General features: G+C 44.6%; 1 protein-coding gene across 3 annotated transcripts in view; it reads right to left on the bottom strand.

Annotated features, from left to right (window-relative positions):
* LOC106608858 (sushi, von Willebrand factor type A, EGF and pentraxin domain-containing protein 1-like) overlaps positions 1–25,849 on the bottom strand; it is a 132,132-nt gene that overhangs the window by 20,799 nt on the left and 85,484 nt on the right. For all 3 annotated transcript variants that reach the window (XM_014207038.2, XM_014207037.2, XM_014207040.2), the window contains 28 exons: positions 22,456–22,587; positions 21,839–22,030; positions 21,031–21,152; positions 20,757–20,862; positions 20,265–20,468; positions 19,923–20,159; positions 19,315–19,476; positions 18,733–18,894; positions 18,009–18,170; positions 16,738–16,826; positions 16,168–16,264; positions 15,900–16,013; positions 15,528–15,641; positions 15,079–15,280; positions 14,553–14,710; positions 13,703–13,901; positions 13,310–13,485; positions 12,743–12,867; positions 12,291–12,414; positions 11,988–12,158; positions 9,763–9,936; positions 7,943–8,062; positions 7,458–7,634; positions 2,984–3,068; positions 2,493–2,684; positions 1,530–1,697; positions 732–930; positions 129–602 (listed from right to left, as the gene is read on the bottom strand). In XM_014207038.2, the coding sequence (XP_014062513.2) occupies positions 129–602; positions 732–930; positions 1,530–1,697; positions 2,493–2,684; positions 2,984–3,068; positions 7,458–7,634; positions 7,943–8,062; positions 9,763–9,936; positions 11,988–12,158; positions 12,291–12,414; positions 12,743–12,867; positions 13,310–13,485; positions 13,703–13,901; positions 14,553–14,710; positions 15,079–15,280; positions 15,528–15,641; positions 15,900–16,013; positions 16,168–16,264; positions 16,738–16,826; positions 18,009–18,170; positions 18,733–18,894; positions 19,315–19,476; positions 19,923–20,159; positions 20,265–20,468; positions 20,757–20,862; positions 21,031–21,152; positions 21,839–22,030; positions 22,456–22,587 (4,637 nt within the window). The remainder of the gene's footprint in view (positions 1–128; positions 603–731; positions 931–1,529; positions 1,698–2,492; positions 2,685–2,983; positions 3,069–7,457; positions 7,635–7,942; positions 8,063–9,762; positions 9,937–11,987; positions 12,159–12,290; positions 12,415–12,742; positions 12,868–13,309; positions 13,486–13,702; positions 13,902–14,552; positions 14,711–15,078; positions 15,281–15,527; positions 15,642–15,899; positions 16,014–16,167; positions 16,265–16,737; positions 16,827–18,008; positions 18,171–18,732; positions 18,895–19,314; positions 19,477–19,922; positions 20,160–20,264; positions 20,469–20,756; positions 20,863–21,030; positions 21,153–21,838; positions 22,031–22,455; positions 22,588–25,849) is intronic.

Here is a 25,849-nt window from a genome sequence, read left to right as displayed (position 1 = left end):
GTTGTTTTTACTCAATTAACAGACTTCCAAAATGTTTAATGTTTTTGTTTGTAATGATTACAGTTAATGTTTCTCCACACCTTGCTAGATTGAACCTTGACATGAATTTGAGAGGAGGAACAACGTACCTGGATGAATCCATTTTTGAGTGGCGGGGGGAAGGGGCAAGAGACAGGCTGACAGACAGGTAGGACCCCTCCCCACTCTCCATTGGCCTTACATGTCCTCCTCTTCTCCCCTCGGATCAGGAAACCCTTATCACAACTGTACGCCACCACTGCTCCAAAACTATAGTTGGTTCCACTCACATACCCCCTCTCGATGCCAGACGGTTTGGAGCACCGCACTGGCACGCAACCCACATCGTACGGCGAGGGCATCCATTCCCCTCCAATCATGCATTTCAGCGTGGCGGTTGTGTTGAGGACAAAGCCCTCTTCACATTTGTAGCTGACCTCTGTGTTGCTGGCATACTTGGGTTTATTGACGGAGTCCAAGATGGCGTGGGGCAGGTCAGTCGGGCGCTGGCAGAAATTGGCGATGCAGTGAGGGGCCTCCTGGCCTTCGGTGGGCGCCCACTCTCCCTGGGCGTTGCAGACCACCTTGAAATTAAATCAAATCAAATCAAACTTTATTTAACTGCATTTAGAATCGCAACACACCTCATTTTCTTTTAACAACAAAATGAACGAGATCAAAACATATGAAGGGCAATAAAAGAGATGAATAACCTTAGAATTGTTGCCAGCAGTGTAGCCGTCTGTGCAGAAGTAGTTGGCCATGTCGCCAAAGAGCTGGTGGCCGGCATGGGCAATGGCGTGGTCTATGGAAGGGGGAGGGCCACAGGATCGGGGGACACACTGAGCGGAGGTAGAACTCCATTGGCCAGTTGACAGGCACTCTCTGGTCTCTGGTCCAATCAGAGTGTATCTGTGGAGACACAGAGACAATCAAATGTGGATCAGGACAGGAACTAATAAATCCAACAATATAATTAAAAGTAAAGATACAAAATCGTATAGCATTACTACTTGTACAACTACATACTGTAACAACTACTTGAACTGTAACTCACCCTTGGCTCGAATTGCTGGCGCATAGAGCCTGGTAACACTGTGCAACAAAGTGGGACTTGAAAAGGGTATGGTTAAACTCACTTCCTTAGATTACGTGCCCTGCTCACGCTTTGAAGTCCAAAATGTACGAGCGAGGGTTATGCTAATAGCCTGAGAGATCAGCCAATTAAAATCAGCGGTTGTTTCGTCCGCTCCTGCCATAGACTTCCAGTCAAGTCCCGCTCTGAGGCGCTGTGAAACCAGACGGTTCAACAGGGAGAGAGCCAGCTGGTGGACGAGATGACTTGAAGTGTGACTTTAATGGTGATCACTCTAATGCTAACACTAAGGCAGTCTTGTTCAGCCATGTCTTACAACACTTGAGAAGCCCAAATGCCTGGAATACAAGGCCTCAATTAAGTTAACATACTAACTTGTATCCTAATGAAATATGGTTGACTGTACATTATTTACCCTTCTTTGCAGACGTAGTGCACCTTGTTGCCCAGGGCGTGGTCGTTCCCGATGGTCGCGGCGTCTCGGAGGGCAGGAGGGTCTCCACATTGGATGCTGGCACACGAAGGGGCGGGGCTGCTCCACTCTCCTGACGCCTCACACACCACCTCCTCAGAGCCCTGCAGTCTTAACACATTTATTTATTTATTTTTATTTCACCTTTATTTAACCAGGTAGGCAAGTTGAAAACAAGTTCTCATTTACAATTGCGACCTGGCCAAGATGAAGCAAAGCAGTTCGACAACATACAACAACACAGAGTTACACATGGAGTAAAACAAATATACAGTCAATAATACAGTAGAAAAATAAGTCTATGTACAATGTGAGCAAATGAGGTGAGATAAGGGAGGTAAAGGCAAAAAAAGTCCATGGTGGCAAAGTAAATACAATATAGCAAGGAAAACACTGGAATGGTAGATTTGTAGTAGAAGAAAGTGCAAAGTAGAAATAGAGATAAAGGGGTGCAAAGGAGCAAAGTAGGGGAAGAGGTAGTTGTTTGGGCTAAATTATCGATGGGCTATGTACAGGTGCAGTGATACAATATATCTATACTCATACACACACACACAATCTGTAACACTCACAACACTTTCAAGCAGTATGCGCAGCAACAGTAGTCAGTTGCTTTCTATCTAGCTACCACTTTCAAACTCACTACGTCGAGGGAGGAACTTATCTATAGAATGTCTTATTATTTTCAATGGATAAGGATCTTATCTTTTTATGACACCTTCATGAACCTTTATAAGACCCATAATACCAGGAGCTGCTGATCTAGGATCAGTTTCACCTTTTATATTATGATGAATACGATTATGTGGACAGATGGAGACCTGATCCTAGATCAGCCCTCCCACTCGGAGACGCCATGTGGATATAAGACCAGAAATGATAACCCAGGACAGACTTCATCCTTACCTGTATCCCTCTGCACAGGTGTAGAGCACTGTGGACAGGTAAGTTTTCCCTTTGAGGGTGACATCTGAATTGTCTACGTGTGGAGGGTCCCCACAGGTGACTCGTTGACAGGCAGGGGGCGCTCTGCTCCACTTCAGACTGGCCTGACACCGCATCTCATAGGGGTCACCTGGGACGAACCCCTTAACACAGCTGAAGTGGACCAGAGGGATATAAATACATTCATAATGGGAGAATACGGGAGACATGGCAATGTCAATAGAGGTTATTTCAGCAACTATCGATCAGCCTAATGCTCATGGAAATGCATTTGGTTGTTGATATCTTTACAGTAAGTAACACATACAGTATCTTAATGGGAAAGGGAAAATAGAGAACAGAATATATGAATGCAGCATTATCTCAATGCAACAGCACATTCATATTGTTGTTACATCTAAATGGTCTCCTTTGTCAGTATGACACTTGTTGTAAATGGCTGACGGTGGTACCTGAAAGTCACCTTGCTTCCAAACGTGAAGTTGGTCCCCATCATCACAGCGTTCTCTGGGACAGAGGGCCGTCCACATGAGAGGGCTGGGGAACAAGACAAGAACGTGGGGGCTGATCAGTTCTAGTAATGGTCAATTTACAAAAATAAACTGCTTTTATGAAAGTTCTTAGGTAAATAATGTTTCATCATGTTATGATGTTCTATAGTATAATGTCCTATTATGTTATGAAACTTTGAACCAAAACTTCAGTTCACCTGCCAGTATCCTCATATTTCAATGGGGTCTAAGAAACGGTTGATTACTTTTTGACAAACAACTTATATACAGTATGTCATATTTCCCACCTGTTGGAATCAGAGGACACACAGGTACAGTATAACATCCAGGTACTGAAATCCTGGTTCTCTGTATAATATCCATGGTACCCAGTGCCTATGTGGTGTGACCAGGCAGGCCAGACCAGACTTGTCCTATACCGATCTGGTTTCCCTGGCTTTCATAAGACTATGTGGCCCAGAGCCAGTGTGAGTTAGGGTTAGGCCCAGAAACAGTGTGGGTTAGGGTTAGGCCCAGAAACAGTGTGGGTTAGGGTTAGATCCAGTGGCCCAGTCCAGAGGAAGATCTGAGAGTAACAAAGGATCGATGGGCATAATCAGGATAATTGTGTTATTTATAATGTTGTTGACTAAGTACCTCATTGAATGCAGTGGCAGTACCCTCTGGATATGAGGGTAGTGTTAGATTACTCAAATGTAAACGGACTGTCATGAAACTGGGTATTTCTGGATACATTAACATACTGTACATAATGCTGGATCTCTACTGATAGTATCAATAAAAATCATTACGTGAATAGAGGATTATTTTTGTATGTTATGTCAGTGGCACGTAGCCTAGCGGTTAAGAGCGTTGGGCCAGTAACCGAAAGGTCGCTAGTTAGAATCCCAGGTGAACAATCTGTCGATGTGCTCTTGAGCAAGGCACTTAACCCTAACTGCTCCTGTAAGTCGCTCTGGATAAGAGCGTCTGCTAAATGACAAAACATAATTTCATACAATTGGACAGAATAAAACATAATGAGATGATATAGAAACTCAAGCAGAAACCTTGAGTAAGGCATGCCATATATTATCATGCCATATATTATCATATCATATATTATCATGCCATATATTATCATGCCATATATTATCATGCCATATATTATCATGCCATATATTATCATACCATATATAATCATGTCATATATTATCATGTCATATATTATCATGTCATATATTATCAGGCCATATATTATCATGTCATATATTATCATGTCATATATTATCATGCCATATATTATCATGTCATATATTATCATGTCATATATTATCATGTCATATATTATCATGCCATATATTATCATGTCATATATTATCATGTCATATATTATCATGCCAAATATTATCATGTCATATATTATCATGTCATATATTATCAGGCCACACAGTGCATTCGGAAAGTATTCAGACCCCTTGACTTTTTCCACATTTTGTTAAGTTACAGACTCATTCTAAAATGGATTAAATTGTTATTTTTCCTCATCAATCTACACACAATACCCCATAATGACAAAGCAAAAATATATATATTTTTTTTAAGTTTAGCAAATGTAGAAAATAAAAAGACTGAAATACCTTATTTACATAAATATTCAGACCCTTTGCTATGAGTCTCAAAATTGAGCTCAGGTGCATCCTGTTTCCATTGCTCATCCTTGAGGTGTTTCTACAACTTGATTGGAGTCAACCTGTGGTAAATTAAATTGATTGGACATGATTTGGAAAGGCACACACCTGCCTATATAAGGTCCCACAGTTGACAGTGCATGTCAAAGCAAAAACCAAGCCATGAGGTGACCAAGAACCCGATGGTCACTCTGACAGAGCTCCAAAGTTCCTCTGTGGAGATGGGAGAACCTTCCAGAAGGATAACTATCTCTGCAGCACTCCACCAATCAGGCCTTTATGTTAGAGTGGCCAGACGGAAGCCACTCCTCAGTAAAAGGCACATGACAGCCCGCTTGGAGTTTGCCAAAAAGGCACCTAAATGACTCTCAGACCATGACAAACAAGATTATCTGGTCTGATGAAACCAAGATTGAACTCTTCAGCCTGAATGCCAAGCGTCACGTCTGGAGGAAACCTGGCACCATCCCTACAGTGAAGAATGGTGGTGGCAGCATCATGCTGTGGGGATGTTTTTCAGCTGCAGGGACTAGAAGACAAGTCAAGATCGAGAGAAAGATGAACAGAGCAAAGTACAGAAAAGTCTTGATCCAGAACGCTCAGGACCTCAGACTGGGATGAACGTTCACCTTCCAATAGGACCACGACCCTAAGCAGACAGCCAAGACAACACAGGATTGGCTTCGGGACAAGTCTCTGAATGTCCTTGAGTGGCCCAGCCAGAACCCGGACTTGAACCCGATCGAACATCTCTGGAGAGACCTGAAAATAACGGTGCAGCAATGCTCCCCATCTAACTTGACAGAGCTTGAGAGGATCTGCAGAGAAGAATGGGAGAAACTCCCCAAATACAGGTGTGCCAAGCTTGTAGCGTCATACCCAAGAAGACTCAAAGCTGTAATCGCTGCCAAAGGTGCTTCAACATTGTACTGAGTAAAGGGTCTGAATACTTATGTAAATGTGATATTTCAGATAATTTCTTTTTATAAATCAGCAAAAATGTATAAAAACAGTTTTTGCTTTGTCATTGTGTGATATTGTGTGTAGATTGATGAGGAAAAACCCCAATTTCATCCATTTTAGAATAAGGCTGTACCGTAACAAAATGTTGAAAAAGTCAAGGGGTCTGAATCCTTTCCGAATGCACTGTATATTATGCTATGTATTACATTACATACACAGTAACACACAGTACCAGTCAAAAGTTTGGACACATCTACTCATTCAAGGGTTTATCTTTATTTTTTACTATTTTCTACATTGTACAATAATAGTGAAGACATCAAAACTATGAAATAACACATATATGTAGTGACCAAAAAAGTGTTAAACAATGTAAAATATATTTTAGATTTTAGATTCTTCAAAGTAGCCACCCTTTGCCTTGATGACAGCTTTGCACACTCTTGGCACTCTCTCAACCAGCTACATGAGGTAGTCACCTGGAATGCATTTCAATTAACAGGTGTGCCTTGTTAAGTTAATTTGTGAAATGTCTTTCCTTCCTAATGCATTTGAGCCAATCAGTTGTACTGAGACAAGGTAGGGTTGGTACAGAAGATAACCCTATCAAGTCCATATTATGGCAAGAACAGCTCAAAGAGCAAACCAAAGAGAAAAAATAGTCCATCATTACAACAGTCAGTCAGAAAAATGTCATAACTTTGAAAGTTTCTTCAAGTGCAGTCGCAAAAACCATCAAGCACTATTATGAAACTGGCCCTCACGAGGACCGCCACAGCAAAGGAAGACCCAGAGTTACCTCTGCTGCAGCAGATAAGTTTATTAGAGTTACCAGCCTCAGAAATTTCAGCCCAAATAAATGCTGCACAGAGTTCAAGTAACAGACACATCTCAGCATCAACTGTTCAGTGGAGACTGCATGAATCATGCCTTCATGGTCGAATTGCTGCTAAGAAACCACTACTAAAGGACACCAATAAGAAGAAGAGACTTGCTTGGGCCAAGAAACACACGCAATGGACATTAGACCCTTGAAATCTGTCCTTTGGTCTGATGAGTCCAAATTTGAGATTTTTGGTTTCAACCAAAAAGAGATGCAGAGTAGGTGAATGGGTGATCACCACAAGTGTGGTTCCTACATGAAGCATGGAGGAGGAGCTGTGATGGTGTGGGTGTGTTTTGCTGGTAACACTGTCTGTGATTTATTTTGAATTCAAGGCACACTTAACCAGTATGGCTACCACAACATTCTTCAGCGATACGCCAACACATTTGGTTTGCGCTTAGTGGGACTATCATTTGTTTTTCAACAGGACAATGACCCAACACACCTCCAGACTGTGTAAGGGCTATTTGACCAATAAGTAGAGTGATGGAGTGCTGCATCAGATGACCTGGCCTCCACAATCACCCGACCTCAACCCAATTGAGATGGTTTGCGATGAGAAGGAAAAACAGCCAACAAGTGCTCAGCATATGTGGGAACTCCTTTAAGACTGTTGAAAAATCATTCCAGGTGAAGCTGGTTGAGAGAATGCCAAGAGTGTGCAAAGCTGTCATCAAGGCAAAGGGTGGCTACTTTGAAGAATCTAAAATATAACATATTTTGATTTGTTTAACACTTTTTTGGTTACTACATGATTCCATATATGTTATTTCATAGTTTTGATGTCTTCACTATTATTATACAATGTAGAAAATAGTAAAAATACAGAAAAACCCTTGAATGAGTAGGTGTGTCCAAACTTTTGACTGGTACTGTATGTTGATGTTTCCTGTACCTCTACAATATGGGAAAATATCATTCCAGCTTCCTGTCTCCAGGCATTGGACATGCGATGAGCCAATCAGTTCGTAACCTTCCTCGCAGCTGAACACAACCTCACTTCCCATCAAGAAGTTACTGCCGTCCCGGTAACCGAACTCTGGTGCCCCCGGGTTCTCACACTTTACTGGCTCTAGATTGATAACATAAATACAGAGAAAAAAAACTACAAAGGTTTGGTACTGTAGCTACATACTGCACCTTGAAGCGCCAAAAGATATTCATGAATTCAAACATTTTGGTAAACTCTAGTTGTTTGATGATAAGGCATGAGAGGCATTGCTATACATTGATAAGGGGTTTTGAAGCTTGTGATATAACTAAGAAGAGTGTCATTGCTGAGGCTTTGAGAGTTTCCTGACCACAGGACCTGACCGGGGTGGTATGGTCCGGGCCTACAGTATGCTACAGTACGTGTGTGTGTCTTTGTGTGTGTGTTACCTGTGCAGTTCTTCCCGTCTCCGGTGTAGGGGTAGATACAGGTGCAGGTATAAGAGCCATCTGTGTTGTGACAGCTGGCGTGTTCATCGCAGTCTGAGCCCAAAGCACACTCATCCACATCTGTATGAACACACATCGTCATTACACACTGCACTGTTTGAAAACATGTATTTATTAACATACACTAAATACGGTAGTTAGACAAAACATTAGGAACATCTTTCCATGACATACACACTACCATTAAAAAGTTTGGGGTCACTTAGAAATGTCCTTGTTTTTTAAAGAATCAGAAATACAGTGTAGACATTGTTAATGACTATTGTAGCTGGAAATGGCAGATTAAAAAAAAGAATATCTACAAGTTCATTAGAGCGCCTAGTTGGAGAAACAGACGCCTCATAAGTCCTCAACTGCCAGCTTCATTAAATACTACCCGCAAAACACCAGTCTCAACGTCAACAGTGAAGAGGCTCTTCAGGGATGCTGCCCTTCTAGGCAGAGTTCCTCTGTCCAGTGTCTGTGTTCTTTTGCCCATCTTAATCTTTTATTTTTATTGGCCAGTCTGAGATATGGCTTTTTCTTTTCAACTCTGCCTAGAAGGCCAGCATCCTGGAGTCGCCTCTTCACTGTTGACGTTGAGACTGGTGTTTTGCGGGTACTATTAAATGAAGCTGCCAGTTGAGGACTTGTGAGGTGACTGTTTCTCAAACTAGACACTCTAACGTACTTGTTCTCTTGCTTAGTTGTGCACCGGGGCCTCCCACTCCTCATTCTATTCTGGTTAGAGCCCGTTTGCGCTGTTCTGTGAAGGGAGTAGTACACAGAGTTGTACGAGATCTTCAGTTTCTTGGCAATTTCTCGCATGGAATAGCATTCATTTCTCAGAACAAGAATAGACTGACGAGTTTCAGAAGAAAGTTCTTTGTTTCTAGCCATTTTGAGCCTGTAATCGAACCCACAAATGCTGATGCTCCAGATACTCAACTAGTCTAAATAAGGCCAGTTTTATTGCTTCTTTAATCAGTACAACAGTTTTCAGCTGTGCTAACATAATTGCAAAAGGGTTTTCTAATGATCAATTAGCCTTTTAAAATGATAAACTTGGATTACCTAACACAACGTGCCATTGGAACACAGGAGTGATGGATGCTAATAATGGGCCTCTCTACGCCTATGTAGATATTCCATTAAAAATCTGCTGTTTCCAGCTACAATAGTCATTTACAACATTAACAATGACTACACTGTATTTCTGATCAATTTGATGTTATTTTAATGGACAAAAAAATGTGTTTTTCTTTCAAAAACAAGGACATTTCTAAGGGACCCCAAACTTTTGAACGGTAGTGTACACTGACCAGGTGAATCCAGGTGAAAGCTATGAACCCTTATAGAGGTCACTTGTTATATCCACTTCAACCAGTGTAGATGAAGGGGCGAACACAGGTTAAAGAATCATTTTTAAACCTTGAGACAACTGAGACATGGAGGGTGAATGGACAAGACAAAACATTTTAGTGCCTATGAACGGGGTATGGTAGTAGGTGCCATGCGCACCATTTTGAGTTCGTCAAGAACTGTAACGCTGCTGGGTTTTTCACACTCAACAGTTTCCCGTGTGTATCAAGAATGGTCCACCACCGAAAAGACAGCCAGTCATCTTGACACAACTGTGGGAAGCATTGGAGTCAACATGGGTCAGCATCCCTGTTGAACTCTTTCGACACCTTGTGGAGTCCATGCTCCGACAAATTGAGGCTAACGAATTGAGACAGTTCATAACATATATTCATCCAGTGTCTGAGTGTCAGTCTTACCCAGGCAGGCTGGTGGGTTTCCTCCCCACTTCCCACTGTTGGTACAGAGAACCTTGGCGTCCCCCAGCAGGTAAAAGCCAGGGTTACACTGGTACACCACAGTGCTGCCTGCGTGGTAGTCGGAACCCTGGAATAGACCATGCTCCAGGGGCCGAGGGGGACCACACGTCACTCCTATTCAGGTAAACAGGTAAATATACACAGGTTAGGTTTTGTGAATGTGTTCAATGGCTATGTTACTACGATTGTTACGATAATGAAGATGGTAGGCATTAACCCATATGTCACTCCTATAGATAGACAGTACACAGGTTATGATTTTATGATTTTTATTAGGATCCCCATTAGCCGACGCCAATGGCGACAGCTAGTCTTCCTGGGGTCCGACATATAACGAAAAAGACATTACAGACAAAAAGACATTACAGTTTACATACATTTAAAACATTAACATAGACATTACAGACACATATATATCAAATAAAAACAACTACAACTAAAGACACACAAATGAACACAAATAAAAACATAAACAATAGAACTAAAGAATAATAATGTGTTTGTGTGTGCATCTATCAGTTACACATACATGTGTACTTGCGCCATGAGGTGTTGCTTCATTTTTTATTTTTTTTAAACAAGGTTTGCTGTTCACTTGCGCTATATGAAATGGAAGGGAGTTCAATGCAACCATGGCTCTATATTATACTGTACGCTTTCTTGAATTTGTTCTGGATCTGGGGACTGTGAAGAGACCCCCGGTGGCATGTCTGGTGGGGTAAGTATGTCTGTCAGAGCGATATGTAAGTTGATAATACAGACAATTTGGAATTTTAAACACGTTAATATTTATCACAAAAAAAAAAAAACGATTTATGCAGTCAATCGCTCTTCTACTTTGAGCTAAGAGAGACCGACATGTACACGGTTGACATTAGCCATCTGTGTACATTGAAGGGATAGATGTGCTGTTCTGAGCCAGCTGCAGATTTTCTAGGTCTTTCTTTGTAACACTTTACTATATCACCAGGCGGTAGTCAAGAATAGATCAAACTAGAGCCTGCAGGACTTGTTTGGTCGATTATGGGGTAAAGAATGCTGATCATCTCTTTATCGCAAACAGACCTCTCCCCATCTTTACAATAATTGAATCAATATGCCTTGGCCATGATAATTTACTGTCTAAGGAGACGCCAAGAATATTATTTCCCTCTACTTGCTCAACAGACACACCATTCATTACCAGATTCAGCTGAAGTCTCAAACTTAGTGAATGATTTGTACCAAATACAATGCTCTTAGTTTGAGAAATATGTAAAGCAACAACATATACATTTATTCCACTAACAGATTATGGTCAATAACATCAAAGGCTACACTACAGTCTAACAATACAGCTCTCACAATCTTCTTATGATCCATTTATTTTAGCCAATCATCAGTTATTTGTGTCAGTGCAGTACATGTTGAGTGCCCTTCTCTATAAGAATGCTGAAAGTCTGGTGTTAAATTGTTCACAGAGAGAAAGCTATGTATCTGGTCAAACACCATTTTTTCCCAACAGTTTGCTAAGAGCCGGCAGCAAGCTGATTGGTCGGCTGTTAGAACCAATAAAGGGTGCTTTACCACTCTTGGGTAGAGGAATGACTTTAGCTTCCTTCCAGGTCAGAGGACAAACAATTTTGCCGAGGATCAGATTAAAGATATGACAAACAGGAGTGGCAATATAGTCTGCTACCATCCTCAGTAGCTTTCCTTCTAATTTGTCAATACCAGGTGGTTTCTCATTATTGACGGACCACAATAATTCGTCCACCTCTTTTACACTAACTTCATAGAATTCAAAATGACAATGTTTTTCTTTCATTATTAGGTATTTTATACATGAATATGATAGCTCACCGTTTGTTGTTTGGCATTTCATGTCTGAGTTTGCCCACTTTGCCATTGAAATAGCCAGATAGGCAGACAGGCTCAATGGTTTTGTTGTGTGAATGCTTTCTGATGGTTATCCTCTATTACTGAGGTCATGCTGATGTATTTAGCTGACTCAAATGCAAACTCTGCTTTCTAATGCTTCTGTCTGTGTGTGTGTATGTGTGTGTGTGCTTGTCTGCGTGAGTGCGTGTACGCACGCATGCGCGTGTGTGTGTCGAGGTACATGGATGCATGTATGTGTGAATATAGTGTTAGGGTCTGTGTATGTGTAACCAATGGTCCCTCACGTTCACAGCGGGGCAGGGCGTGACTCCACTCTCCCTTGTTCTGACACTGAAGCAGCGGCTCCCCCACCAGGTAGAAGCCGGGATCACAGAACAGCTGCGTCTGAGAGCCGGGGCTGACAGCTGGACTGGACGCACGCAGGTGAGGCACAGCATTCTCTAGCAGGGGGCAGTCTGACACACAAACAAATGTAATTGAGGAGGAGAACGGAGAGGGTTAACGTTTCCTCTAGGCATGCGTTTATCACCCTAATGGTTAAGGTTAGGACTTTGCCAGAGTAAGCTGATCTTAGATCTGTCCCTCACCAGCACAGAATATGCAGTTGGGATTAGTCTTGACTCTCCCCACCACTCCATTGAGGAAGTCAGGCCACGCCAGGACGTTGCCTCTGATGTTGTTCCCCGGGCAGGTGTTGGCTAGTATTTTGATCTATGGACCCAGAGAAATATGGAGGTCATTTTATGCAACACACGTTTTTATATATGTTACACAGACATTTCAAACTTTTGCCACCCAGAGATGCTGGTTTATGTACTGTAGTTAGTCATGTAGCCTGGACAACAGTCTTCTGCTTGAGACTACTATTTTGTGTGACAATGAAAAACAAGTTGTTCTAAAGCAGAAACAGACTTAGTAACTAAGCTGGTCGTTATGTTTAGATAGTGATATACTAGCTACAGTTCTATTATGCGAGTCTGTAGTTCAGGTTGTAGAGCAGTAGCTAACACAGTTGGATTTGTGCGTCAGTGGGATTTACTTGCTGTGGGTCGAGAACCCGGTCCCAGATGTGGAGCTGGCTGAGGGACCCTACGAAGGACTCCACGGGGTTGAAGCCCTCGCCCCTCTGGTCCTGGTCCTGGCCCAGCACCAACGCCCCTCCACCTGGAGGGTAGAGGTCAAGGGTCAAAGGTTAACCACCTCTCTTGGTTTCTTCGGGTTCTGTGAAATGTGCCTTAAAACCCGACCTCACTGCTATTATTTCATTAAGACCTGCAAAATAGCATCATTCTACTTTTTGATATGCTAAACTGGGCCCCACTTAGAAACTATAAGCAGGCTACTAGGACATAAGGACACAATAAGCAGATACAAGATCAGGCTAAGGCACTACTGAAAATAGCACTACACCTGGGATGGTCAGCTGCGGTGCTGTGATGATATATAGATTGACAATAAACTGCTACTTTATTTTGAGCAGGCTGAGGATAGCGCCACACCTGGGATGTAGGAAACTACAATATATGCATGCAACTATGAATACAGTACGTCATGAGACTATGACACTAAGGTAATAGCTATGAGCAGGCTGAGGATAGCACTACACCTGGGATGGTGGTGCCCACTGACAGGCCTTTCCCTCCGTCCGAGGGGTTGCCATTGATATAGACCCTCCAGTCCCCGTCCCAGCTCCGCCATGACACGCCGATGTGGTGCCACTGACCCGTGTTGACCGCCGGGCAGTCTGTGATGCGCTCCTTACCGTTGACGTACAGGACCCACCTGGGGAAGAGGGAGGGAGCGAGAGACGGAGGCAGGGGGAGGCAGCAGAGAAAAGGAGAGAGACAGAAAATAATACTGTTTTGTATTGTGTTTTGTGAGGACCCCAAGAATAGTATAGCTGTGGGTAGTGTCTTATGACAACCTTAACATTTACGGGAAAGGGAACGTTGTGTGTGTGTCTGTGTGGGTGTGTGTGTGTGTCTGTGGCAGCACTGACCCGTTGTAGTCTATGAGCAGGAAGGCGTTGTCACTTCCCTCCACGGCGTAGGATATGGGCGTGCCGTAGTTGGTGGTGTCCGAAGACCTCATCCAGAAAGTACACGTGATCTCCGTCAGTGCCGGCATCATGCCGTCCATCATCACGTAACCATGGATACCTGACACCTCGAAGTCCAGGTTGAAGGATGTTGACATCTCTGAAGGAGTGAAAATGTTAAGGCCGGAAATGAAGATTATTAAGAGAAAGGTTTTCTAAGTAAATAAATGGAGCAGTTTCTGAGTCATTGAGGTTAGAAGGAGAGAAATATTTAGAGGCCAGAAATGGTTGACTACGAAAATGGATTTGGAAGTAATGGAGCAGTTGCTGATTCACATCAAATTGATATTGATCCAGAAAAGGGACCGGACCAATCCATTAGACTGTGAAATCTACCTTTTAGAAGGCAATTTCATTCAATTAGACATTCAGACTACTGGCTCCAATGGCTCCGATGAGTGCAGTAGTGAAGTGACCTGGAGAATTTACCGTTCTCCTTTCTGAAAACAGGAAAGCTCTCATTATGATAGCTCTGTGTGAAACTAAATAGGGGTTTCAGGAAGTGTACCTCCAAAATGGCACCCTGTTCCCTACATAGTACACTATGAAGACTAAAGAATAGGGTGCCATTTCTGACGCAGCCAACGTTTTACTTCCATAAATGTTCCTCTCTGAGACTGTGGTAAAAACACAAACTCCTCCACATCTCTCTCTCTCTCTCTCTCTCTCTCTCTCTCTCTCTCTCTCTCTCTCTCTCTCTCTCTCTCTCTCTCTCTCTCTCTCTCTCTCTCTCTCTCCATGGCATCTATACCTGTCTCACACCTGGTTCCGTTGAACCCAGGAGGGCAGCGGCAGGTGTAGGAGCCCAGTCCGTCCACACATGTGGCCCCGTTGATACAGGGGTTAGCCTGACACTCATCCACATCTACCTGACACAGCCTGCCCCGGTAGCCCTCCACACACTGGCACCTGGACACAGAGAGAGACCAGTACGTCATATATACCCGTGCAATACATTATGCACATTCAACGCAATGTTTAACCAATTTCATCCTAATGTGTCATATTTGATTAAAACAATTCCAGATGCTGTTTCTTGCACGCTAGCCTTCACTATCTTTCACTACTAAAAGCTCAACAAATTGTCTAGATTTAAATATTTGTTTATCCATGAAACACATCAACATGCAGATGAGTATGTTGGTAGGTGAAGTAAGATATGGCAACTTGGTTGACAGCAGTCAGTCATATTTTATTATATTTTTGATATAACCTTTATTTAACCAGGAAGTCCCATTAAGGGGTGAAGGCCTCTTTCCGCAAAGGGTTTTTATTACCTGAAGTTGTTGACGGCATCCCGACATGTCCCTCCGTTCTGACAGGGGGCGCTGTTACACTCGTCCACGTTGACCTCACAGCGGTCCCCAGAGTAGCCTGGGAGGCAGGTGCAGGAGTACCCCCCCTCCAGGTCGTCACACACACCCCCGTTCAGACACGGGCTGGACAGACACTCGTCTATCTCCAGCTCACAATGAGAACCTAGAAGAAGATCATGTTGTTGATCATAACGCCTTTTGCATGAATACAGGAGATCCCAATTAATTGCATTGTCGGCATTGAATGTTTGCTGCATAAACTGTAGCTGGCTTTTCATTGACGTTGCAAAAAAATGTGGTTTTCCTGGTTTTGCCTTTGCGGTAGTTGCATGAAATGTGGCCTTTGCTCGTTATGAATAAAGCTAACTGAAGTGCCCAAGGGGCCTGGTAAAGAGGTAGAGGGACCCCACCTGTGAAGCCATCAGCACAGCTGCAGGTGTACTGGTTGACCTCGTCCACACACACTCCTTCGTTCAAACAGGGGGAGGAGCTACACTCGTTCACCTCCGCCTCACACAGAGAACCTGGGACAGAGAAACGACAGTCCGTCATCAGGTCGGTTGCAGATGACCAGCACTAAATGCCCTAGGTCACAGTCTGCTTCTGCTGTAGCCAAGTCCTATGTCGTAGTCATGTTTGGCGAGGACTGATAGGACTGAGGTTTCTACAGAAAACAGACTGGTATCCAGGCTACTAAATGTCTAGGAGAGACAAGAAAATGAAAAGGAATGAAGTGGACGGGAGTGGAAACTGGGTACCAGACATTCATGATGTCCCCATACCTACAAAGCCTGGTCTGCACTGGCAGAGGAAGTCTCCCGTGCCGTCCTTACACAGACCCCCATTCTGACACGGTGCCGAGTCACACTCATCTATGTCACTCTCACACTTTGCCCCTGCAGGTAGAAATACATTTTCACAGCCTTATGGCGAGACAACTAACATTTGGTCCTAACTTTTCGTTGCTCTGATGAACATTGTTTTGACCGAAAGCGTACACATGACTAGAAGTTTGAATAGATGAAGAATGCATTCATGGGTATAGTTTACCTGTAAAACCAGGTAGACAGGTGCAGATGTAACCCGCCCCCACCTCCTCACACGTCCCCCTGTTCTGACACGGGTTCAAGAAACACTCATGGAAGACCTGGGGAGAGGAACAGTAATGTGGTTAGGAGTTATGTTTATGAACATGGAGTGTGAGAATTTCAGGACTAGGAGAGAAATGTATTCTTACACTCCATATTCAATAACCATGACCAGGCCTGGGTTCAAATACTTGAAAAAACATATTAAATACTTTGAGCATTTGCTTGAGTCTGCCTAGAGTGCAACAGGTGGGTGGGGTTTTCAGTTTTGGGTCCTTTCGATTGGTTTATTAAGGCAAGCTCAAAGGCTGCCACTGCATTTTGACCAATCTGATCAGATCTCTTGCCAATAATTGGGCAAAAGATCCAAATTGGGCTGCCTGTGTAAACGCAGCCAAACAGGCACAGAACGTATTTCAAGTATTTGAAACTCAGGTCAGATCATAACTCATAACTATAGTGCAGTCAAGTCAACCTGTCTGCTGTAAACCCCTTAAGGAGTCTCTTGAGGACATGGGTCAGTCAGTCTCACCTGGCTACTAGCCTGATAGCCCTGTGAAACCACCACCTCTGGAGCTGATGTCACACTCTCCTCCTTAGGCAGGAAACTAGAGCCAAAACCTGATGGAGAGATGGAGGGAGAGAGGGAGAGATGGGGGAGAGGGAGTGAGAGGGGGAGAGAGAAGAGGGGGAGGGAGGGAAGGAGTGACGAAGAGAGAAAAGGAAGGGAGGAAGGAAGGAAGGAAGGAAGGAAGGAAGGAAGGAAGGAAGGAAGGAAGGAAGGAAGGAAGGAAGGAAGGAAGGAAGGAAGGAAGGAAGGAAGGAAGGAAGGAGAGAGAGAGAGAGAGAGAGAGAGAGAGAGAGAGAGATAGAGAAAAAAAAGAAAGAAAGAAAGAGAGAGAGAGAGAGAGAGAGAGAGAGAGAAAGAGAAAAGAAAGAGAGACAGAGAAAAAAAGAAAGAGAGAATCAGAGAAGAAAGGAGAGAGAGAGTTTCCACTCGCCACCAAACTGGCAGACACTAACAAAGCTCATTTAGTCTGGTTGGCCACGTCTACCAGCCACCGTTTGTTCGCACCCTTAAGGCTTTTAATTCCTAGGTTATTTCCATTCAGTAGTCACATGACGAAATCATTTCCATTCTTTCCTGATCCTTTTTGCAAACCCTTTTCCATTCAGTGGCTCAGTCTCAAACAATGATGTATGTCTATGGTCTTAAATTATACACTGGTACCCATCTAGTGTCATTTTGACCAAAGCCATGTGTCAGTAGTCCTATGGGGGAATACTATAGGGAAATAAGGTGTTACTATAGTTCAGTTCAAACTTTATTGGAAATGATTTGGCTGCATATATAAGGAACAGGGTGTGATTTAGTGCACTACATAGAGAATAGTGTGTGATTTAGTGCACTACATAGAGAATAGTGTGTGATTTAGTGCACTACATAGGGAATAGTGTGTGATTATGTGCACTACATAGGGAATAGAGTGTGATTTTGTCCACTACATAGAGAATAGTGTGTGATTTAGTGCACTACATAGAGAATAGTGTGTGATTTAGTGCACTACATAGGGAATAGTGTGTGATTATGTGCACTACATAGGGAATAGAGTGTGATTTTGTCCACTACATAGAGAATAGTGTGTGATTTAGTGCACTACATAGAGAATAGTGTGTGATTTAGTGCACTACATAGAGAATAGTGTGTGATTTTGTGCACTACATAGAGAATAGTGTGTGATTTTGTGCACTATATGGGGAATATTGTGGGATTTGAGACAGTGTAGTGTAACGGTAACTCACTGGAGCAGTGCTGTATGGCGGTGGCCCCGGTGATTGTTGTGGTGCCGTAGAATGGGCAGGAGAGGCAATAGGAGCGGCCGTGGTCTGGCTGGTAGTAGTCTCTGGGACAGGGGTAGCAGGGGACCAGCCCTGTGCGAGAGAAATGACCTGCCAAACATGGAACTGGAGGGAGGGAGGGAGGGCTAGTGTCACTAATGAAAGTATAGAAGTGAGCACAGTAATCATATTTTTATGTTAGGTTGGTGAGTTCAGTCTGAATGTAAATGCAGTCATGTCTGTGTTTTCCCCTCCCCTCTTCACAGGGTCAGCGGTGAGTTCAGACTGTGACTCTCTCTCTCTCTCTCTCTCTCCTCCCTCTACATCAATCCTTCCCTCCTTCCCCCTCCCTCCCTCTCTCTCCTCCCTCCCTACATCACTCCTTCCCTCCTTCCCCCGCCCTCCCTCTCTCTCTCTCTCCTCCCTCCCTACATCACTCCTTCCCTCCCTCTCTCCCTCTCTCTCCTCCCTCCCTACATCACTCCTTCCCTCCTTCCCCCTCCCTCCCTCTCTCTCTCTCTCCTCCCTCCCTACATCACTCCTTCCCTCCCTCTCTCCCTCTCTCTCCTCCCTCCCTACATCACTCCTTCCCTCCTTCCCCCTCCCTCCCTCTCTCTCTCTCTCCTCCCTCCCTACATCACTCCTTCCTTCCTTCCCCCTCCCTCCATCCCCCCTCCCTCCCGCTCACCTCCACACTCAGCCATCTCCCTTGCCCCGCTGGTGACGGTGGAAGTCTCATCCGGACAGACCAGACACTCTCTGGATCCCAACCCAGGCTGGTAGTACCCCAGCGGGCACGACTCGCACGTCTCCAGCCCGTTCACAGAGTAACCTCCAGGCTTGCACTGCTCTGAAACACACCCATGGAAACACATACAATATAACATATACTAATAATGAGTTCATTGAGTTTATAACATTCAATATTATTTAGGAGTAACACCACCTGGTGGTATTACATTCATGAGGAATAGAGTTGACGATACAGTATTTTAGGACCAGGAGTTTTCCTTGTCAGATCCAACTAGTTACTGGGACCAGGAGTTTTCCTGGTCAGGTCCAACTAGTTACTGGGACAGGGAGTTTTCCTGGTCAGGTCCAACTAGTTACTGGGACAGGGAGTTTTCCTGGTCAGATCCAGGTAGTTACTGGGACCAGGAGTTTTCCTGGTCAGTTCACATGGCCCTGTGTACAGTATTACCAATGTATGAGTGTCCACCTGAGGACCTTGTCCATGTGTTTTAACCTTGTCCAGGGGCCAGTGTTTTACCTTTGCACTCGTCCTGGTTGCGTGCGTGGAGGTAGGCTGTGGAGGATCCATCGGGACAGGTCTTACACTCCATCTGACCCTCCTGGTCCTGGTAGGAACCCAGCCAGCAACTCTCACACTCTGCGTACTCCAGGGAGTAGTAGGTACCCACTGGACACTGGACTAGAACACATAAAAACACACATTATAAGCACACATATTTACACATTACCACATACAACCACACACAACCAGAGAATAGTTAGCAGGTCCCTACCGGACACTGGACTGGAACCTCCAGCAACACATAGGACAGTGTAAGGCCAAACATTAATTCATTAATCCATTCATCCATTTATTCATTCATTCATTCATTCATTCATTCATTCATTCATTCATTCATTCATTCATTCACCCATCCATTCATTCATTCATTCATGCATTCATTCATCCATCCATTCATTCATTCATTCATCCATTCATTCATTCATTCATTCATGCATGCATTCATTCATTCATCCATTCATTCATCCATTCATTCATTCGTTCATTCATTTGTACACTGTGAACCTGGAGACCACGCTGCGTAGACCTACTGTACGGTGTGTATCTCATGGCCCACTACTCACCACACATCCTCCCCTTCAGTACAGACCCAGGTCGACAGAACAGAGAGGCCCTCTTGCTCTCCAGGGACTTGGGGTCAGCCACCACGATCATCTCAGACGACACGTGATAGGATGACAGCGGTTGCTTGGCCAGCGTCCGCTTCAGGCGATTGGTCAGCTGCTCCAGGATCCGCAGCAGGCGCTTCTGATTGGCTACCTCCACTGAGTCGTTCCTGGACGAGGGCTGCGGGATGCTTGCTGGGAGAATGGACACAGCTCAAAGGACGGGACTCGAAACAACAACACAAACAAATTCAAGTGCACAAGTTCATTTTGTTTATGTTGACCGTGCCACCAGCCTACCTGTGATGTTGAAGAATATCTGTATCTTGTGGTCTCTGGAGGTGATCTTACGGTGCCTTTTGCTGCGGTAGTGGGAGGTTCCCGTCCTGGCACTACCATCCTGCTGCATAGGGGTTCGCGGGCTATCCGTAGCGAAGCCCGAGTCAAAGTAGGCGTAGTCCTGACCGCTCTGGGGTCCCAAGTTACTGCTCCATCCTCCTGGGCCTTGGAGAGGAAGAGGGAGATGGAGAGGGGCGGGAGAGGGGAGAGAGAGGGGAGGGAAGGGGAGGGAGAGGAGAGGGGAAGGAAGGGAGAGGGGGTTATGAAGAGCAATGGTTAGGAAATACTGTACATACATCTCAAGGCCCTACTGCTTGTACAGTACATTCTTGTAGTTGGGACAATACGTTTTTACAGATCTAACCAGGGAAGAAACCCTATAACAAGGTCACATGATCACGTGGTTAGGTGGTCAGGGAAAACTCCCGGTCAGATAGCATATGAAGGTCTTACCGATGGCGAATCCATTCTCATAGTCGTAGTTGTACTCCAGACAGTGGCCTTGGGATATCACCTCTAACTTGCAGGCAACATCATCGTGACTGCAGATGGTCGGGAGCTATGGATACAATTGAGAGAGAAATGAAACATATACAATGTGTGTGTGTGTGTGTGTGTGTGTGTGTGTGTGTGTGTGTGTGTGTGTGTGTGTGTGTGTGTGTGTGTGTGTGTGTGTGTGTGTGTGTGTGTGTGTGTACTCCTTTGTTGATTTGATTTGTGTTCTCACCATGTCTCTTAGTTTAGTGTTGAACTCCCCAGTGAAGGACTTGACCAGGTCCAGGTCATCACAGCGAGAGGCTTTGAACAGCATCTCAAAGGGCTTGAACCCATGGTTGGCAATACGGTTCACTGAGAGTACGGACAGGACACGCGCATGCACGCACACACACGCACACACGCGCATGCACGCACACACACACACACACACACAGTCAGAATTTCAATCATGCGTAGTATGTATGTACACATAATACTGTAACTGTAACATAAGAGGAGAAAAGAGAAGATGGGACAAAAGATGAATAGAAAATGGATGGAAGCTATGTATCCCAAATGGAACCCATACCCATAACCAGAGCCCAAAGACCAGAGCACAAAGACCAGAGCACAAAGACCAGAGCACAAAGACCAGAGCACAAAGACCAGAGCAGAAAGGCCAGAGACAAGAGTCCAAAGACCAGAGCCCAAAGACCAGAGCCCAAAGACTAGAGTCAAGAGCCCAAAGACCAAGCCCAAAGACAAGAGCCCAAAGACCAGAGACAAGAGCCCAAAGACCAGAGCCCAAAGACCAAAGACTAAAGACCAGAACCTAAAGACCAAAGACCAGAGCCCAAAGACCAGAGACAAGAGCCCAAAGACCAGAGACAAGAGCCCAAAGACCAGAGCCCAAAGACCAGAGCCCGAAGACCAGAGCCCAAAGATCAGAGACAAGAGCCCAAAGACCAGAGCCCAAAGATCAGAGCCCAAAGTAGTACACTACTGTATATAGTGAATAGGGTTCCATTTGGGATGCACCTATGACTAAGGTCACTCACAGGAGCAGTCGGGTCTGTCGGGCGAGTGTGGCGGCTCCCACACTCCGTTGTTGGCACAGAAGTAGCTGTGGACAGTCTGCTGTGTGAAGCTGTATCCAGCGTTACAGTACAGAGTACAGTTGACCCCGTCCTCTTCATCAGAACAGGCGAACCCCCCGTTCACTGGTGCAAATGGTTGCTCACAAGTAGACCCTGGGACATAATAAAGACACACAGGGTTTTATGGGTAGTGTAGTTATGGGGCTGGCTTGATTATATTGAATTAAAAAAAGCAAGAACAAACTCCTATTTGTTGCGTGTGCACCCTGTCTCTACATTGATGAGTAATGTGGTACAAGAAGGAGGAAGGAAGAACTGTGGATAGCAAAGGAGCAGTACAGTACCAAACAAGTGATTTGAGATCTATCACAAAATAGCAAATCTCTCCAAATGAAACATTGTGTTACAAAATGAATATGACATAAAACATGAATATTTAAATATCCCTTCAGTTTCCCAAGAAGTCTAATGAAGATCTAGTCCTTGTAACGCCAAAATACAGCAAAGACACAGAATACAGTAATCTAGTAAACTCTAGTAAACTCTGTTAAACTCTAGTAAACTCTACTTCCTGTTACCTTGTACTGTGATGGTGAGGTCACAGGTGCGATTGTTGCCTGCCTGGTCGGCAGCTGTGTAGCTCACCACCGTCTCTCCCACAGAGAAGAGAGAGCTGGGTGTGTGGGTGGTGGACACACTCAGACGCCCACCTGGGAATGGTACACACCACAACAACAACAATAACCAACACTTACATACATACTGTACAGAAGCCAAAATGATATCACAGACCTGTCTACGTGCCAGTTGCTACAAACATCTTTGGACTCATAAATTTCAAAAAATGAACGTATAAATGCCTCATGAGCTTAGTTCAACTTTCGTACCCCATCAGAACCCAAAATATACGCTTTTTTTTTTACTCCAATATTGGTAAACAAAGTAAATGTAAACAAACACTCTATAGCCTCCAAAACATGGTTAAAACTCTAATTTTGATAGCATGGATGGTTGGTCCGTGCATCCATCGCTCTGTCTACTGTATGAATTTGAGAGTGGTTTCACTTTTCCAGCGCCATCCATAAGGTTTTTGACAAAACAGGGGCGGGGATTATTATTTGTTATTGTTTTAACTGCTGATTGATGCTTTAAAGCAATGACAAACTACAAACAGTGTACTTCCTTATAATTTCTTAGAGCAAGGATTTAAATCATTGGTTGAACGCAACATTCCCACAATCAAGTCCAAAATCATTATTCTGAGTTACTGTTTAGCAGTGTTCAAGGCGTATACAGTATATTTCCTCAAAAGTGAATCGCACTTCTGGAACAGGCCATCAGAGGGCAGTGTTGGGTTACCAGTTAGTATACATAGCAGAATGAGTAACTGTAGGGTGAAGTTTCCCCAAAGTACAGATCTAGGATCAGCTTCCCTCCAATCATAACCTTAACCATCAGTGAGGAAAATGTCATACTGACCCAAGATCAACGTCTAGGGGCAACGTCACCCTACTCCAAATGAGTCAGTCTAGTCCTGGTAAACCATATAAGTTCTAATAAATCAGGGCATGTTGACACACGTCTGGCTGGTCTCTCTCTGGGCATCACATGGCACCAGAATAATCATCATCATCATCATCATCAACTGGGCAGCCTGAGGGTAATTGCTACCAGCTGAAGGGATGGATAGGTTGGAGAGATAGAGGAGAGAGTTGGAAAGAGGGAGAGAGATAAAGAGAAGGAGGGGGAGAAAGAGAGAGAGAGAGAGAGAGTAGAAAGAAGTGGGATCTCCAAACAAGCTGTCTTATTATATTCCTCTCCCATGGACACACACACACTTTAAATACTTTTTTTGAATCCACCAATCAAATGTAAAAAAAAAAGTATCCAAACATTTCAAGTGCACGGCACTCGAGGGTGCAGAAAGCACCTCCTTCCCCAAACAGCTAGCCTGCCCACGTCAGCTGAAACAGAGCAGTACCTAGCCAATTGCTTTGCCCAAGTTTTTGTCAGGCCCGCAATCTGGAAGCCACGCACTGCAAGCCTGTGTACGTGGCCGAGACTGCCAAATATCAGCCCCACCAGCTTGCACCTCCACCCGAGGCTGTCCCAGCGTGCCTTGAGGGGCTGGTATTTAAGCAGCTTCGCGGCAAAGGCCTGCTCCATGTAGACGTCCAATGAGCAGCCCACTTCCAAAATGGGCCCCTCCCCCTGGCCTCCCCCACAACAACAATATGTTGTGTATTTATCTGAACTAAAATGCATAAAATGTGTCCACACACACACACACACACACACACACACACACACACACACACACACACACACACACTAACACAGACAGTAGAGAGGAGAGACATTCTCATTCCAGCCAGGCTGACAAGTCTGGCTGAGTGGTATCCTGGCCGTGTCTCCCCAGCCAGACAGTCTCTAATTAAATAGAACCCAGGCAGCACTAGGGACAAGTGCGTGTGTGTGAAGCGGTGGGTTGTGTGGGGGGAATCAGGGTGTGGGCCTGATGGAAAAACAAAACATGCTGACGTTGGATCAACGTCGCAGTGACGTCGTCGCGCCACCTCAGTTAAAAACCACCATGTGGTTACTTCTGTTTGTTGAAGGCATATCGTGTGTGGACCTTGGCAGGAAGGTTAGTACGTGTGTGTACTGTATGTGTCTGAGTATAAGTCTGAGTCTGAGTGTGTGTGTGCGTTCATGCGTGTATATACTACGTGTGTGTGTGTGTGTGTGTGTGTGTGTGTGTGTGTGTGTGTGTCTGTGTGTCTGTGTGTGTGTGTGTGTGTGTCTGTGTCTGTGTCTGTGTGTGTGTGTGTGTGTGTGTGTGTGTGTGTGTGTGTGTGTGTGTGTGTGTGTGTGTGTGTGTGTGTGTGTGTGTGTGTGTAAGCTCCCAGCAGGACAGTGATCTAAAGAGAGTGATATACAGATATACAGAGAGTCATGGTGTAGTGATGGTATAGTATCTGTTAACAGGGCTGATGTTTGGGGATGTTCTGTCTGTCTGTGAGCTAGCCAGGGGGAGAGGTCCACTATTAACATCACTCTATGACGTGTGCGTGTGTGTGTTCTCTATGATGCCGTGGCATTCGCAATGACCTGCTGGGTACAGTACAGTACAGTATCACTCGGTGTCACTGAAATTCTGAGCACCATCATATAATTAACTATAGAGAGAAGAAGAGGCAGTGGATGATGATGTAAAACGACTGTATTTCTACCACAGTATATTTCTCTATACAGTAAATACGCTACATACATACAAAAGGAGTTGGTCCTCTTTTGCTGCTATAACAGCCTCCACTCTTCTGGGAAGGCTTTCCAATAGATGTTGGAACATTGCTGCGGGGACTTGCTTCTATTCAGACACAAGAGCATTAGTGAGGTCGGGCACTGATGTTGGGCGATTAGGCCTGGCTCACAATTCATCCCAAATGTGTTCGATTGAGGTCTGGGCTCTGTGCAGGCCAGTCAAGTTCTTCCACACCGATCTCGACAAACCATTTCTGTATGGACCTTGCTTTGTGCACGGGCGCATTGTCATGCTGAAACAGGAAAGGTCCTTCCCCAAACTGTTGCCACAAAGTTGGAACACAGAATCATCTAGAATGCCATTGTATGCTGCAGCGTTAAAATTTCCCTTCACTGGAACTAAGGGGCCTAGCCCGAACCATGAAAAACAGCCCCAGACCATTATTCCTCCTCCACCAAACTTTACAGTTGGCACTATGCATTGGGGCAGGTAGCGTTCTCTCGGCATCCGCCAAACCCAGATTCGTCCATTGGACTGCCAGATGGTGAAGTGTGATTCATCACTACACAGAACGTATTTCCATTGCTCCAATGGCGGCAACTTTACGTCACTCCAGCTGATGATTGGCATTGCGCATGGTGATCTTAGGCTTGTGTGTGGCTGCTTGGCCATGGAAACCCATGTCATGAAGCTACCGACGAACAGTT

Source organism: Salmo salar, chromosome ssa07, assembly GCF_905237065.1.
Source record: "Salmo salar chromosome ssa07, Ssal_v3.1, whole genome shotgun sequence".
NCBI classification, from domain to species: Eukaryota; Metazoa; Chordata; class Actinopteri; order Salmoniformes; family Salmonidae; genus Salmo; species Salmo salar.
This window is presented reverse-complemented; position numbering and strand designations above follow the sequence as displayed.